Here is a 13,853-nt window from a genome sequence, read left to right as displayed (position 1 = left end):
TTCCTGATGGTTTAGTTTGATTTTATTAGTTTTTTCAAGGAGCCAACTTGTTGCTCTAGTATGTAATCCGTTTTGATTTATATGCATTACATTAACGTCTTCATATTTGTTTTCTTCTGATTTGGGTTTATTAACATGTGGCCTCTTGAGAATGCTTGGCTGAACCTCTTTTCTAATCTCATAATGTGTATAAGGCGACATCATTCCCTGGGACCATTGCTTTTATGTCCAAAATGTTGATAGCCACGTCTTCATTCAGTTCATAAGCATGCGATTTAGGAGTACATCTTACTAATTCCTAACTCAATTATATCACAGATATAGGATCTCAACTTTTTCTACAAATATTACAGTTTACGTATGGCTTAACCTATATTGATAAATGCACCATGTTCACCTGAAAATAATGTGAGTTCTGCAGTAGTTTGAAGTGCTCTAAACCAGTCCACTGGCTTGTGAATTGTTGTCCCATGTGTCTGTCTGCATTGTGCTTGTTCTTTGGTCTGATTGTTCCATCACAGAGAGAGTTGTTTCTAAGCTTTATACATGGATGCCTGCTTATGGTCAGGATGACAACCTGGTACTTTAGCTCTGCTGTTTGGAGCCACCACAAAGCATTACCCAGTACCTCCAACAGTGGCCCTGCGGGCAGTGGACACGGTGAACGAGGGGGAGGGATGAACCCTCCCGTTGTTGGAGCGCTCTTCCTCCTCAGTCAGCGGACGCGAATCCACTCCCCGAGAGGCCTGGGAAAACCGGGATTGTGTTTGGAAGGGAGACGTGATAAAGACAGAAGGCTTAGCTTCACAGGAATAATATTCTTTGGATGGAGAGGGAAGGTTGGGAGGTTTTGGAAAGTGATGTTAAGGCAGAATTTCCTTCGATGTTGCCAAGGCCCTGAGAACTGACCTCCTAAGAGAATTGGCAGAGTTTACGTCACCTTCTACAGGCATGGCACAGGCAGGAAAGAATCCCAGTTTTGTGTGAGGCATCAATTACTTGGCTGAAAACAAACCCCAGTGGAATTTAGATGACTTATCTGGTTTGCAATCAAACTTTCTTTTTGTAAAGAGACAACCACCTCGATGTTCTGACACACTTCATAAGGTCAGGGTTAACTAGGGTGCTCCCGTTTCTCTGAAGACCGCTAAAGTAAGGTTTCCACACCCGACAGGGGCCCAGAGTGACTGTCTCACCCGCCCTATACACTCACTCATGATCAAGTGCATGGAGGCTTCATGTACATTCTTTATTGATTCCACCAATGTATTAGTAGATATGATAATAAATGGTACTTTTACATTCTCTTAACCAAAAATATAACAAATATTTACACTCAGTAAAAATACAAAAAGCATACAGAGGCACTGTCTTTCTAAAAGACATAAGTTTAAGAGGTATCAAAAAATAGGTGACAAACCTTGCTTCTTACAGGCTACTTTACAATCACGGAATTGTGCAGTATAGTTGCTATTTAATTATTCCAACTGTGCAGTTTGGTTTTTGACTTTTGCTGATAAGCTCACCTTTAGATTTTAAAAGATCAACTGCATTCCTTGTATAAAAAAATAAAGAAGCCTTAAAAGCAAAATAAACAAAAACAACAAAAGCTAAAGATCAGCTGGGGTTCAAGTTTAAGTATGAAAACACTGCAGTGACGCTTTGGGGAAGATTTCTCCCCCTTTTCTAACCTTTCAAGGGATACATCTGCAACAGTATATTATTTAGAAATTTAAAATTATATCAGAATGTTTTAAGTCCACAAGCAGACGGTTTCTCGCTCTTCTTTCTGTGGGGATGAGAACGCATGATGAAACTGGGCTTGTTCCTCACAGCGGCAGGGCTAAGTGCCACCTGGCCAGCCTGGGGAGAGTCTGCAGGGAAAGCCAACGGCTTCCCTCCCCGGCTACCTATCATACTGAAAAACATCACTTGGAGGAAATTAGAATCTATTACTAATAACAAATATTTATGGAAGCCTGAGATTTACTAATTCTCCAATTTTTTTCATTTTCACTTTCAAGAGATTGCTTTATGGAAACTTATGATTTGGCAGAAGTTTGCACTGAGGGTTTACTGTTTCAATCTTCCCAGTGAAGTTGTGGTGGGATGAGAGACTGCTAGTCTCTGCAGGAAGGTTGTAAACGTAAAAAAAACAAAACCAACAGGGAATTTGGAGTCGGAGCAAAGACAGGTCTGGGTGTCTCTGTACCTTTCATGCAAATAAAACAAAAATCCAAACATGACTTTTTGCAGGGCCTACAAAGCATTTGGCTTTAGTTTCTGATCAATGTGATCAGTAGATTCCAACAGTGAAAGCTAGAGCAAGCAAAGGCAGCGACGAGGGGGTCCATCCCAGACCAAAGACCTCAGCTCTCTGCGCGCACGCGCTACTATCTACACCATTAAGGACGAGGAGGAGTATGGCTTCCACCTGGTGTGAAAGATCTGCTAACCGTGCGAACAGCCCATTTTCCCGGAGTTATGGATACAAAATGGTGAAAATAAATGCCCAAACTTGATAAAAAAAGGTGGTTATAGCAAAAATAGTTTTCACATTTGGTGGTTTGCATGGACACAAAACCAGTCCGTGTAAATTGGTGAAAGAAAAAAAAGTCGGCCTTTCAGAGGAAAGACCCAGCCTCGTGACCTGTGTGCAGAGGCCAGTGACTTCACACCGGTTTCCGAGCCTGCTGCCGCCCAGCTCAATGGACCAAGGACGTGGTGGAGCTGGCCAGCCCACTCCAGTGTCTCTGGGCTAATTTCTAAGGCTTGCATTTCAGATGAACATCGATCCTTCGGGTGAATTGTTCAGGCTTGCTATTCTCCCTATAGAGAGCAGACAATCATTTTGATGGGCCGGACCGAACTACTGTTCACCAATCAACGCAGCAGTGGATGCCGGCTGGACGATGAAAGGGGGGAGGGTGCAGCGAAGGAAGGGGAGAGGCGCTGGGAGAAAAGAGAACGCCTACGAAGGCAACCACAGAACCAATGACCTTCCTCCAGGTCACGTACAGCCAACCTTCGGGAGTCAATCCATCACGGCTCCGTCGATCAGCGGCTTTGGCGTTTTGTTTTTTTTTGGTAATAACAGAAGTTTACTAAAACTTCACTCTAGCTTTACATTAAAAAAGAAGACACTTTAAACTTAAGATAAAGAGAATTGTCTTTCATTTTTTAAAAATGTGAATGGAGAAAAAATTGAGTTCATTCTGGAAATAAGTCACTCAAATTCTAATTAAATACTTAAATTATGAGATCAATCCATGCTGAACAGGCTGCTAAGGTATGTCCTCCGGGGCTACCCTGAGAAACAAGATAATGAGTCCTAACTCTAGCTCCTCTCCCCACACCCAAATCCCCCGCGATGACAAAGGTGAGCAGATGAGACGTCCCATCATTCGAGAAGTCCCATCGCGCGGGAGTTCCTGAGATGGATGAAGAGCGTTGGTCCACACGGAACGCCGTGTGTGAGCGCATTCATCTCTCGAGTACCCTCCTCAGCGTGGACGTCATCTTTAAAATGACAACGCTCCATGTCTGGCGTAGACATTGGGAATTTTGGGTTCCTATGGTCCAGAAAAATTAACTCTCTAGAATTCATCAGGATTTATACTTCTAGTTACAATTGGCAGTAACATGATTTTCACTTCAGAGCAGACTCAATATAGATAATTTAGCATTAAAATTTCATTCTTGGGAAATCAACAGTTCTACCCAACCCAATCCCACCCCCTTCCCCCTAAAGACTGACAAGGCCTCAGCTTCATTTGGCCTTCCAAACTGAGACCACGAGATGGCAGTATTGTCCTCCCTAACACCTGAGCCCCAAAGGCTTCCTAAACTCTACATTGCACAGGCGCAATACAAGTTACAGCCAACCGGCTCTGTAAAGGCGAGGGCTGCCGTCTGCTCTGCTCCAAGGCAGACTGATGGCCATTATAAACACACACATTTGCTAACCAGAGACACCCCCCACCCCATAATCAACACCATAAGACTTCAAATAAGTTACTTCTCAAATACACAAGAATACCCTTGGCATTGGCAGACATTTAAATTTTGTGCATGAGCCCAAGCTCTGGCACAGAAATAATAATAATAATACTAACATAAAATACATCGTTAAAGGAACAACTATGGTCATGTGCATCCGGATGACTCGGAATTGGAATTTGCTCTAGACAGTGGTCCCAAGGCAGGTCTGGTGTGCAAACTGGAGAGGACCTGGCTCCGCAGGGGCAGCCGAGCAAAGGCTGCGTGTGCAGGGAGGAAGCACAAATATAGCGGGGCTCAGGGCGTCTGCTCAGAGTTCAGGCAGTGGAACCTCCGGGTCAGGAGTAGCAGCAGCGCTTTGTAGGCAAGGGCCTGCAGGGCCTCACGGTTCCTCGAGAACTTCCAATGACCTTCCAACAGGCCACCCAACGACTAGACGGCTGAAACCTGTTCATCTTCTGAAAAGCACAAAAACAGAACCAATGGGTAGATCTGCAGTCATGAATATCAACTTACAATCAAGTTATAGACATTAACTTCTACTTAGAAAGTCAATTTCAATTAGTATCTTATCAAGGCCCAGATTCTACTGTAAAGACCCCAATGTTCTCTGATCGAATTGTCTGCCGATAAACCGGAACTTCTTTCATAATTGGTTTTAATCATTCACTCAGCTGTTTACAAGGATAAAACTTTTATTTTAAGAAAGCGTTCAATAGTTCTGCATTTAGAGTCGTTAAGTGGAAGCACAGCTCTGCAGGTGCCCAAAGGCCCGCTCCCGCGTGACCCCACCAGGCGGCGCTGCTGCTCCCTCAAAGCCAAGACCACCATCTGGGCCACGAGGGCACGGGCACGTGCAAGCAAGCAGCTCGCGTCGCCACTTGGAAAACACACCATCATTTTGGAGGGATTTCGTAGAGATTTGACAGAAGGCCTCTGAGGATTTCAAGAAAGCATCACTGGTGACCAGAACACACCACGGTTGTACGGCAGAGCCCTGAGGGCAGTTGGTCAACGTACCGTCGTCGTCGTCACTGTCTGCGTCCGGCCCAGCGGCGGGCTGGGGCCGCGCCGGCTGCGCGCCGCGCCGCTCGGGCAGAGCGCCCGTCTTCCGTGGGGCGCGGGCCGCCGCGGGGCTGCTGCCGAGAGGCGCGGGCGGCAGTCTCGGGAGGCTGCTGGGCATCAGCTTGGACCGCTGCACTGCCACACTATAGTCAGGAGGTTTGAGGTGCGGGTGGGGTCCTTCCTGCAGGTCCGCTAAAGAAATCCCCAGGTATCCTGGAGGGGTGGGAGGTGGCTCCCTATACCTATCGTCCTTCTTGGGTGAGGTGACACAGTACACTGGCATGGAAAACAATCAATGGAGATGTTAATGAAAAATGAAACACAAAGAAACAAACCAAACAGAAACTTACTACAATGACAAAATAGAACTTAAAAACAGACAATGTGAATAAATTTGGAACCAATGGCAGATCTAGAACATATGAAAACTCAATAAACGTAGTGTTTATTAAACCGGTTTATAAAGTGGCCCCCAACCCCAACCTCAGCCCCAGTGGCTCCGGGGTTTCCGAGGGTGTCTCTCTTTACGGGAAGCTGCACCTGCTCGCTTTGTGAAGAGGCGATGCTGACACAATACACCGTTTAGCGAGAGGGCATAAAATGCGAGCTAAAGGAGGTGACGGGGATGGCAAGTTTCCTTTGGCAGTTCAGTGTTCAACACCACGCAAGTTCGATACATTTCCGGGAATAACAGCCCAAAGCCCACCGAGCCAGTCACCGGAAGCACTCCCACAAACACCTGCTCTGGTGGCCTGGCGGGGTTTCACAAAAATGGCACTTGGGCCACCTGCAGGCTGCTGCCTCACCCTCTCTCTGAGCCCAGGACCACTGTTGGCTGGCATTCTCGGGCAGAAGAGCGCGCTCAGTCCTGGCACAGGCACCAAGTTCACTTTCCTGGTACCAAGGCATTGTCCTCTGAGGACCTTATGTGTCATTACTGTTTGTGATTAAGCGGAGTAGAAAACATGGCAATTTTAGGAAATTCATGAATGAATCAAATTTCCCTGCTTTTCAGTGGACATTAAATATGCTGGCAACTTTAAAATCCTTTCCCTAAGTCTGCAATCCCTATGAATAAAGCAAAACTCCAACAAGCAACAGAAACGAGGTAAAAAGGAAACTCTAGGAAACTGACCCTCATCCACATGATTCACAGGGCAAATGTTTGACTATCTCAATCATGCAAGCCATCTTTATATAAACACTACCGATGCAAAAGCAGAACCGACTAAAAAGAGGGCAATTGAGTTAATTTTAGTATTTTCTCTCCTTTAGAGGATAGGTTTACCCAAATAGCAAGCTCCACAACTTCCCCAGTAGAATTCCCACATACTATCAAGGTTAAAAGGTGTTTCTACTCCCATTTGAGGGTGGGGCGCAGGGGAAATAAGGAGCCGGCTTGCCAAAACCAAAGAGTGGAGAATGTCAGTGAACTGTCGAGGCAGTCGGGAATGGCAGCAATGCAGCCACACCTGTCGTGGGTGGGCGGACAAGAGCTAGTCTTTATGTCCCGGCACACACTTGCACAGACACACTGCTGTGGAGTCCATTCCAACCCACGGTGAGCCTGCAAGGCAGAGCTGAACTGCTTCGTGGGGTTTTTAAGGCTACAAATGGTTGTGGAAATAGACTGCCTCGTTTTTCTCCCCTGGAGCGGTAACCTTCCTGTTAACTGCCCCAAACTTAACCCATAGTGCCACCAGACCTTTAGTGGTTACCCTGGGAAAAAGTGAAGGAGCTAAAAACCCAGCCTATAATGCCATTTGACAAGAAACCGCAAAACCAGAACATTTTCTTTTTGCATGCTAATTAAATGTAACATTACAAATCTTCTATCAAGTTACAAATTAGGAAAATACTGACAAAAAGTATATTCTTCCCACATAAACAGAAAAGCAGGTATTACATCTGTATGTTTATGTAATTCAGGAAATTATTTTTTAAAAAGGGATTTGTTTAGTTCAATACAGACTGCTGTGTATGTGATTAGAATGTAATGACAAACAGCAGTGGGCACATCTGTGATATGTTCTTGAAGAATGTATTTAACCTTAGTTTCCTTATCACATGGCCTCCCATTCTTACTACCTAAGTGTAGTATCAGATTCAATGCTGCTACCACATATTCAAAGCAACTGTGGTCCGAGCAATTTTGGGGGTGACAAAGAATACTCCTTTTATTATGAATGCATAACAATGCTATTATTTTCCCCAACAAAACAACAAAAATATTGAAAACAAAATATAGCAAACAAATCTGGACCCCTAACTTAATACACATCACCAGTTTTTGGTTCACTTTAACAAATGTGAGTACCTACCTACCCAACCCCTTGAGAAGTCACTAATTTTTGGGAAATGATTTGTCTGTAGAGGTGAAATGAGAGGCTAGAGTGAAGGCCCAATAGCCCAATGCCTTCTTTTCCTGTCACTTAACCTTTAAAGCAACCAATACGACAAAGGACACGACACTCACCGATTAAACCCTTTTTTGTACTTGAGGTGACCATTTTGTAAGTCGGGTCAGTGCCATCCTTGGCATCTGAGCCGTCGGACAACTCAGCTGGGGTGTTCTCTAAGACCTTCCGTTTGACAGTCCCGTAGTTTGGTTCACAGGTGTCCGGCAGAGAACTGGAGGAGGCCCAGCTCTGTCTCAACGGATTAGTCTCCAGGCCTCCTTTGCAGTGACCACAAGTTCTAGAGAAGCCTTTAGGACAGCAGCAGGGTTCATGGTCGGTGGGTTCAACTTCAGCGATGGGGCCATCCAAATGAGTATGCCGATAGGAATTTAAAAAATCCCAGCTTTTGGGGTTTGGGAGGTTTTGGAAATTGTCGTGGGAGCTGCTGGAACAGGAAGTCCAACTTCCACGACCGCTGTCGGCTGCTTCTATAATGATATGCTCATGAGAAATCTCTTCACTGCTCAGAGAAGACGAGACTGCCAGACCCCCCTTGACTGGGGGGGGCTTTGAGAGTGGCCACCTAGCGTTGGAGAAATACACAGTTAAAAGTGGATGTTCACATTAGACCAAGCCCATGAAAATGCTGACACCAGACATCAGTCACTACTAAACTTGCTGTTGCTATTCACGTTTTTACTACCACTTGGCTGGAAGTAACAGCCGCGGAAGATGCTCTGATGCTTAGCCAGGTGTCCTCAGAATTTTCCTCCAACTGATTTAAAATAAAAAGGCAAGGATGAAGCTTGAAATTCATAAAGGTAGGTGTATATTTTGTTCTTGGGAAGTCAACATTAGAATGATCCCCAGGCATACAGAATGAAGAACCCCCATCTATAGGAACCCTGGTTTTGATTTGCCAGGTACATCTGAGGTGAGCAGAGGCCCATAGCACCAAATGCCCTGCCGTCAGTGGTTCTGACACACAGCGACCCTACGTGACACAGCAGAACTGCCCAGGGGTTTCTCCGGCTGAAATCTTTACACAAGCAGACTGCCATGTCGGTTCCACAGAGCGGTGGGTTCAAATGGTTATCTTTCAGCTAGCAGCCGTGTGCTTCCTCACTGCACCACCAGGGCTCCAAGATCAGAGTGTGGCGCTTAGTAAATGGCAATGTCCCCTGATTACCTGTACATTAACCTCATCACCTGCAACAAACCAAAAAAGCAAACCCCAAGCCTGATTACTAGTGTTACCTATACCTATAATCTCATCCCCTGGAACAAACCAAGGGGTACAAAGGTCAAAGTTGGCCAACCACCTCTTTTGAGATCGTCTGGAACAAAGGTTTTTATAATCGGAAGGGTTAAATGAAACAAACAAACAAAAAAAAGCAAGGAATTTGAGACAGAGCAAGTACAACCCTGTAAAGTCTCAAATTTATTGTCTGCCATTTTATACAGAAAGTTTAAGAATGCTAGATTTCTAGTATCAACCAGGGCTCAGGTTGAGTCTGGCCTGTCCTTGAGCCTGTTTCAGTGACTCCAAGGCCATGTCTGTTGTTCCCCCTTATCTGTGACTACTCTGGTGCAGCAAGGGCAGAGGTGAGCAGCTGTCGAAGAACACGTGGCTGGCAAAGTGAAACACTGTCTCACCTACTCTCCTCCCTTTACTGTGAGGGTGGTGCAGGACCTGCAGTGTTTTCTTCTGCTGTGCCTGAGGCTGTTATGAGTTGGAACCCATTTGATGGCCCCCAACAACATCATCACCTAAACTTTTACACTGTTTGCTTATCCCTAATATAGAGGATCACCATTTAGAAATCTTCATAAGTAGGATAATACTTTATTACACTCTATATGGATTTAATAAGTATTTATCAGTTTTAAATAAATTATCAGAAATACTTTAAGATTTCCATTTTGTTTGGTTATAACAAAATTTACAACTAAAGTTAAAAAAAAGGAGTGGGCCTTTGGGGACTTTTACAAGGTGATTCTTCTCCCCAAATTACACTTTCAGAAACCAAGAATTAAGCATTGTCAGTCTCCCAGAAGTTCAAGAATCATTCTCCCCCCTATTAATAGTTCTTATTGTTCTAAAAGATCCATAGTAAAAGAAAGCTTTTATCAATTCAGTAATGTTTTAAATATGAGTGCCTATATATTTTTCACACAAGTATTTATTTGCATAGTCAGTATAGAGAATATTGTTTACTGTTATATTTAAATTTTATTTTAAATTTATTATTAATTGGGAGTTACTGCATATATCATATCATTCCATAGTTTAATCACGTCAAGGAGAACTGTACAACTGCTACCACAGTCAGTTTCCAAACATTCTTTTTCTTCCTGGACTTCAGGACATCGTCTCCCCTTTTTTTTGGCAGTGGCACAGCTGATACATCGTCTCCTTTTACCTTCCACCCCCAAGCCCTATTCTACTTGCTGTCCCTATAGGTTCATCAAGCCTGGGTTTCATCTACCGACGCACAGAACAACATGACACAACTTCAAGAGGGTGCAGTTGTGTCACCTCCAGTGATATAACACCCCTGCCTGAGATACATCCCAATATGCACATACAAAATCAAAACAAAACAAAAATGGAGATGTTGCTGAAAACCAAATCAAGTCCAGCATGCATGAGAGCAGGATCAATTGACAAGGTTTTAAATGTTTAAGTCAGATTTATGCCTTTGATTTTGTGTGCTCATCTCTCTGTTTAGTAACCACTAGCGTCCCATCCCTCAATTGTGGATAGAGGGAAGTCAAGGCTTACTTCCTATGGAGTTCTCATAAATGAATCTTGGGCTCCCACCGTCTTCTACAGTCTTCTGCAAGCCAGACTGAGAATCCTCTTTTATGGGTCTCTTTCCAACCACCCTTGGGTCTCTAGGGCCAACTAAGTGGAGAGCCACGCTAGTGGTGGCCAAGTGATTTGAGTTTTGTGACATGAACACCAGCAGGGAAGCTCACCCAGCGCCAAGCTGGCCATGGTCTCCCATCCCTGAGGAGGGCTCTGCCTTCTCCAGTGCCCCAGTGGATTCTGGGATGGCCGGAACCTGGGAGGAGCACCGTTCATCCTGCAGGGCTGCAGACATGGAGTCAACAGAGCAGTTGCTCACAATGCTGGAGCGGGAAGAGATCTCGCTGTGGCTGGAGTCGGACAAGTTGTCAGATTTAGCTGATGGTATAAGTGCACAACCTGAAGGAGAGAAGACCACTGATAAAACACACAGAGCAGGAAACAGGTGGGGATGCAGCGAGGGCCAAGGACAAAAGACAAAGTGCAGGGCAGACTGAGTTTGCATTTATGCAGGTGTAGCAGCACCTTTTTAAAACCACCACCACACACACATTCCCACAACATCCACTCACCTGCCTCCCCACACTAATCCAACTCTAGACTCAAGAAATAGAAAGTCAACCAGTTACTGCAAAAGAAAAAAAAAAAGCTCCCCAAACCCCACCATCCTAGTATCTGCCTCATAGTTATGCTCTAAGCATTTACTAAAACAAGAAATATATTATGAAAAGTTTTAAACCCACTCTTTAGTTTCTCACCTTTAAAAAAACTCCATGGCCCTTCCTTTGATAAACATAAATATTTCTGGCCCTGACCAGAAGGTCCAAAATATCATTTGTGGTAGAGTAGGACATGAGAGTCGGGACTCAAAGAAAAAAAAACATACTTTTGGTTTTTCAAAACTAGAGGCATACCTCATATGGCTGTACTTCCTTTTACTGTTTTAAACATTTTTTTTTAACTAATTAAAAGTTTGTAGCAACCTTGTATTGAGCGACGTTTACCAGGGCCGTTTTTCCAACAGCGTATGTGTGTAACATTTTGGTAATTCTCATGTCATACTTTTTCATAATGCTATCTCATACTTGATAGACCACCTAACTCTCTGCCCTAAGTTGGCTCTGACCGAACATAGGGTTTTCAAGGCTATAAATCGTTACAGGAGTAAGACAGCCTCATCTTTTTCCTGCAGACTGGCTGGTAGGTTTGAACTGCCCATCTTGTGTTTAGCGGTCCACTGCTTACATGACAGAGACACCCCATTCTCTGCCACTGACTCCATTCTGACTCATATCCCTGTGGGACAGAGTAGACCTGCCCCTGTGGGTTTGTGAGATTGTCATGTTTTGATGGGAGTAGAAAGCCCGGTCTGGTCTTTTCCCTTGGAGTGGGTATGGCCCCAGGGCACCTTTAATAGACCACACTATGATATAAATGAACCTTCGGTACGCACTGGAAACCAGGAAAGTCACGTGACTCCATGTGCTACAACATGTTTTGTTTGTATCTGAACCCACAATAACTCTGAGGTGTGCTTATGGGTATGCCTCCCTCCGACACTCTGCCGTGAACCTAAGAAGCCCTGCTCCTTAGTTGAGAGTCAAGTGTTCTCAGTATTTTAAAATAAATTATTTTAGATTTGGATTTAATTTTGTTTTTTCACAAACTTTGTAGAGTATCATATTAAATAGCTCAGGAAAAAGCCAGTTTTTTTGTACATAGAAAGGTGCACTCAATACTAAGACAAAACATTTGACTGGGTGAAGTTAGATACAATCTGTACCTAACTGTTGTGACTTTTGTCTGAATTCAGTGTAATGGCAGATTTAGGAACAAAACTTGTCCGGAAACCAGGGACTGCCTTACATGATGCCTGTCATGCCCCGGAAATCTCACTAAGAAGCAGCAGAGGCTTTGGGCATGGCATTGAGATTCTCACAGAACCAGTGACACTTGCTGACTAGGGCTGTGCACAGTGCAGCTGGTAGTTTCAAACCGCTGACCTTCGCAGCCAATTCATGGCAGTCAATGCATGGACTTCCAGAAGAACCAACACATTTGTGTGGGAAGAAATATAGCTCTAAAGAATGCTCTTTAGAATTGAGGATTTTCAGACTTTCTCTCACCTATTCTAGGCATGTTCAGGAGGAACCAGTTCCTGAAGGACATCATGCTTGCTAAAATGGAGGGTTAGGAGAATAGGATGACCCTTAATGAGATGGACTGATAGAGTGGCTGCCACAAGGGGCTCATATAAAACAAGTGTGAGTGAGGACGGCATAGCACTGGGCAGTGTCTCTATGGGGCAGAGTTTCCAGGGGGAGGAACTGACTTGATAGCACTTAGCAACCAACCGCAACGTCTTCGCACGTCAGCTGATGAGGATGACAACCATCTAAGATCCAATGCCCTTCTTTGCTTTCACTCAGAAGCTGAGCCAGCCTCCGGACTCCTACTCTAGTTCCCTGAACTTGGGATCATGGCTGTTTATCAGCACCCTTCATGAATTGATTTGTCAATTTTCAAGAGGCCCAAGAAAAGGAATATAAACAAAAGTAACTGTCTAGACTCTTCAGGCAGATTTTACTAAGAAAAAGTCAAAACCAAATAGGATATATAAATAGCACATCTAATCCCATGTTAACAAAGCATATTTTCTGATGCGGTTGTAGCTCTGAGGTGGAGCGTCTGGTGTCTCTTAAGCAATCAAACTTGGAAGTCCCTTGACTTCTTTTAAAGTTTTATTTTTTGGGGAAAAAAAAGGGAAATATTCTCAAATTAAAAAAAAACACCTTTTAAAAAATTATATGGACTAACAAACTTGCTTTATTGTTTTAAAAATAATTTCCATGTCTTATACTGACTGATGTCTCCCATCACCCACTTTTCTGTTGTCTGTCCTTCTGGGAGGGGGTTATATATAGATCATTGTGATCAGTTATATAGAGATCACTGACACTGGTCAGTGTAAAACATTGAAAAAATGTTATAAATTATCAAGGGTTCATGAAGGAGGGAGGGTAGGGAAGGGGGAAAATAAGCTGACACCAAAGGCTCAAGTAGAGAGAAAATTTTTGAAAATGATGATGGCAACATATGTACAAATGTGCTTGACACAATGGAAGAATGCATGGATTGTGGTAAGAGCTGTATGAGCCCCCAATAAAATGATTTTTAAAATTTCATCCCTATGTCTGATACATCAGTATATTTTCCAAATATAATCAATTCAAAGAATCACCCGAAAAGTTTATTAACAGACACCTTCCTGGGCCTGTTTCTAGCCATTCAGATTTACAGGGTCTGGGTGGGGCACCCTGATTGCATTTCCAAGTAAGTTACCCAGAAGACTGTGAACTTGCTGTTTTACTCTCTTCTCACTCATCAGAAACATTTGGCCAAAAAAAAAAAAGAGGCTAATGTGTTGATGAGAGGCATTTTCTTGCCTCTCAAAATACTTCTTTTCTTCTGTTTATAAAGTAGTTGAAAAACAAGAGTAATAAAAATCTCCAAGGCAACTATTCTGACCAGAGAGATCACTCTTGGGAGTTGGGAGTTTATAGTGAAAGTGCACATTG

General features: G+C 43.9%; 1 protein-coding gene across 1 annotated transcript in view; it reads right to left on the bottom strand.

Moving 5' to 3' along the window:
* Nucleotides 1-1,228: 1,228 nt before the first annotated feature.
* Nucleotides 1,229-13,853, bottom strand: part of RAPGEF6 (Rap guanine nucleotide exchange factor 6) — a 231,350-nt gene continuing 218,725 nt past the window's right edge. Inside the window, exons 27-29 of the mRNA XM_004696982.2 lie at nt 10,446-10,674; nt 7,541-8,046; nt 1,229-4,457 (exon numbers count right to left, since the gene is read on the bottom strand). Of these exons, the coding sequence (XP_004697039.1) occupies nt 4,432-4,457; nt 7,541-8,046; nt 10,446-10,674 (761 nt within the window). The 3' untranslated portion in view covers nt 1,229-4,431. The remainder of the gene's footprint in view (nt 4,458-7,540; nt 8,047-10,445; nt 10,675-13,853) is intronic.

This window comes from Echinops telfairi, unplaced genomic scaffold (genome assembly GCF_000313985.2).
Source record: "Echinops telfairi isolate 266 unplaced genomic scaffold, ASM31398v2 ScPeMD7_7469;HRSCAF=8507_1, whole genome shotgun sequence".
In the NCBI taxonomy this organism is placed as follows: Eukaryota; Metazoa; Chordata; class Mammalia; order Afrosoricida; family Tenrecidae; genus Echinops; species Echinops telfairi.
Note: the sequence above shows the minus strand (reverse complement) of the source record. Positions and strands in the feature narration are given on the sequence as shown.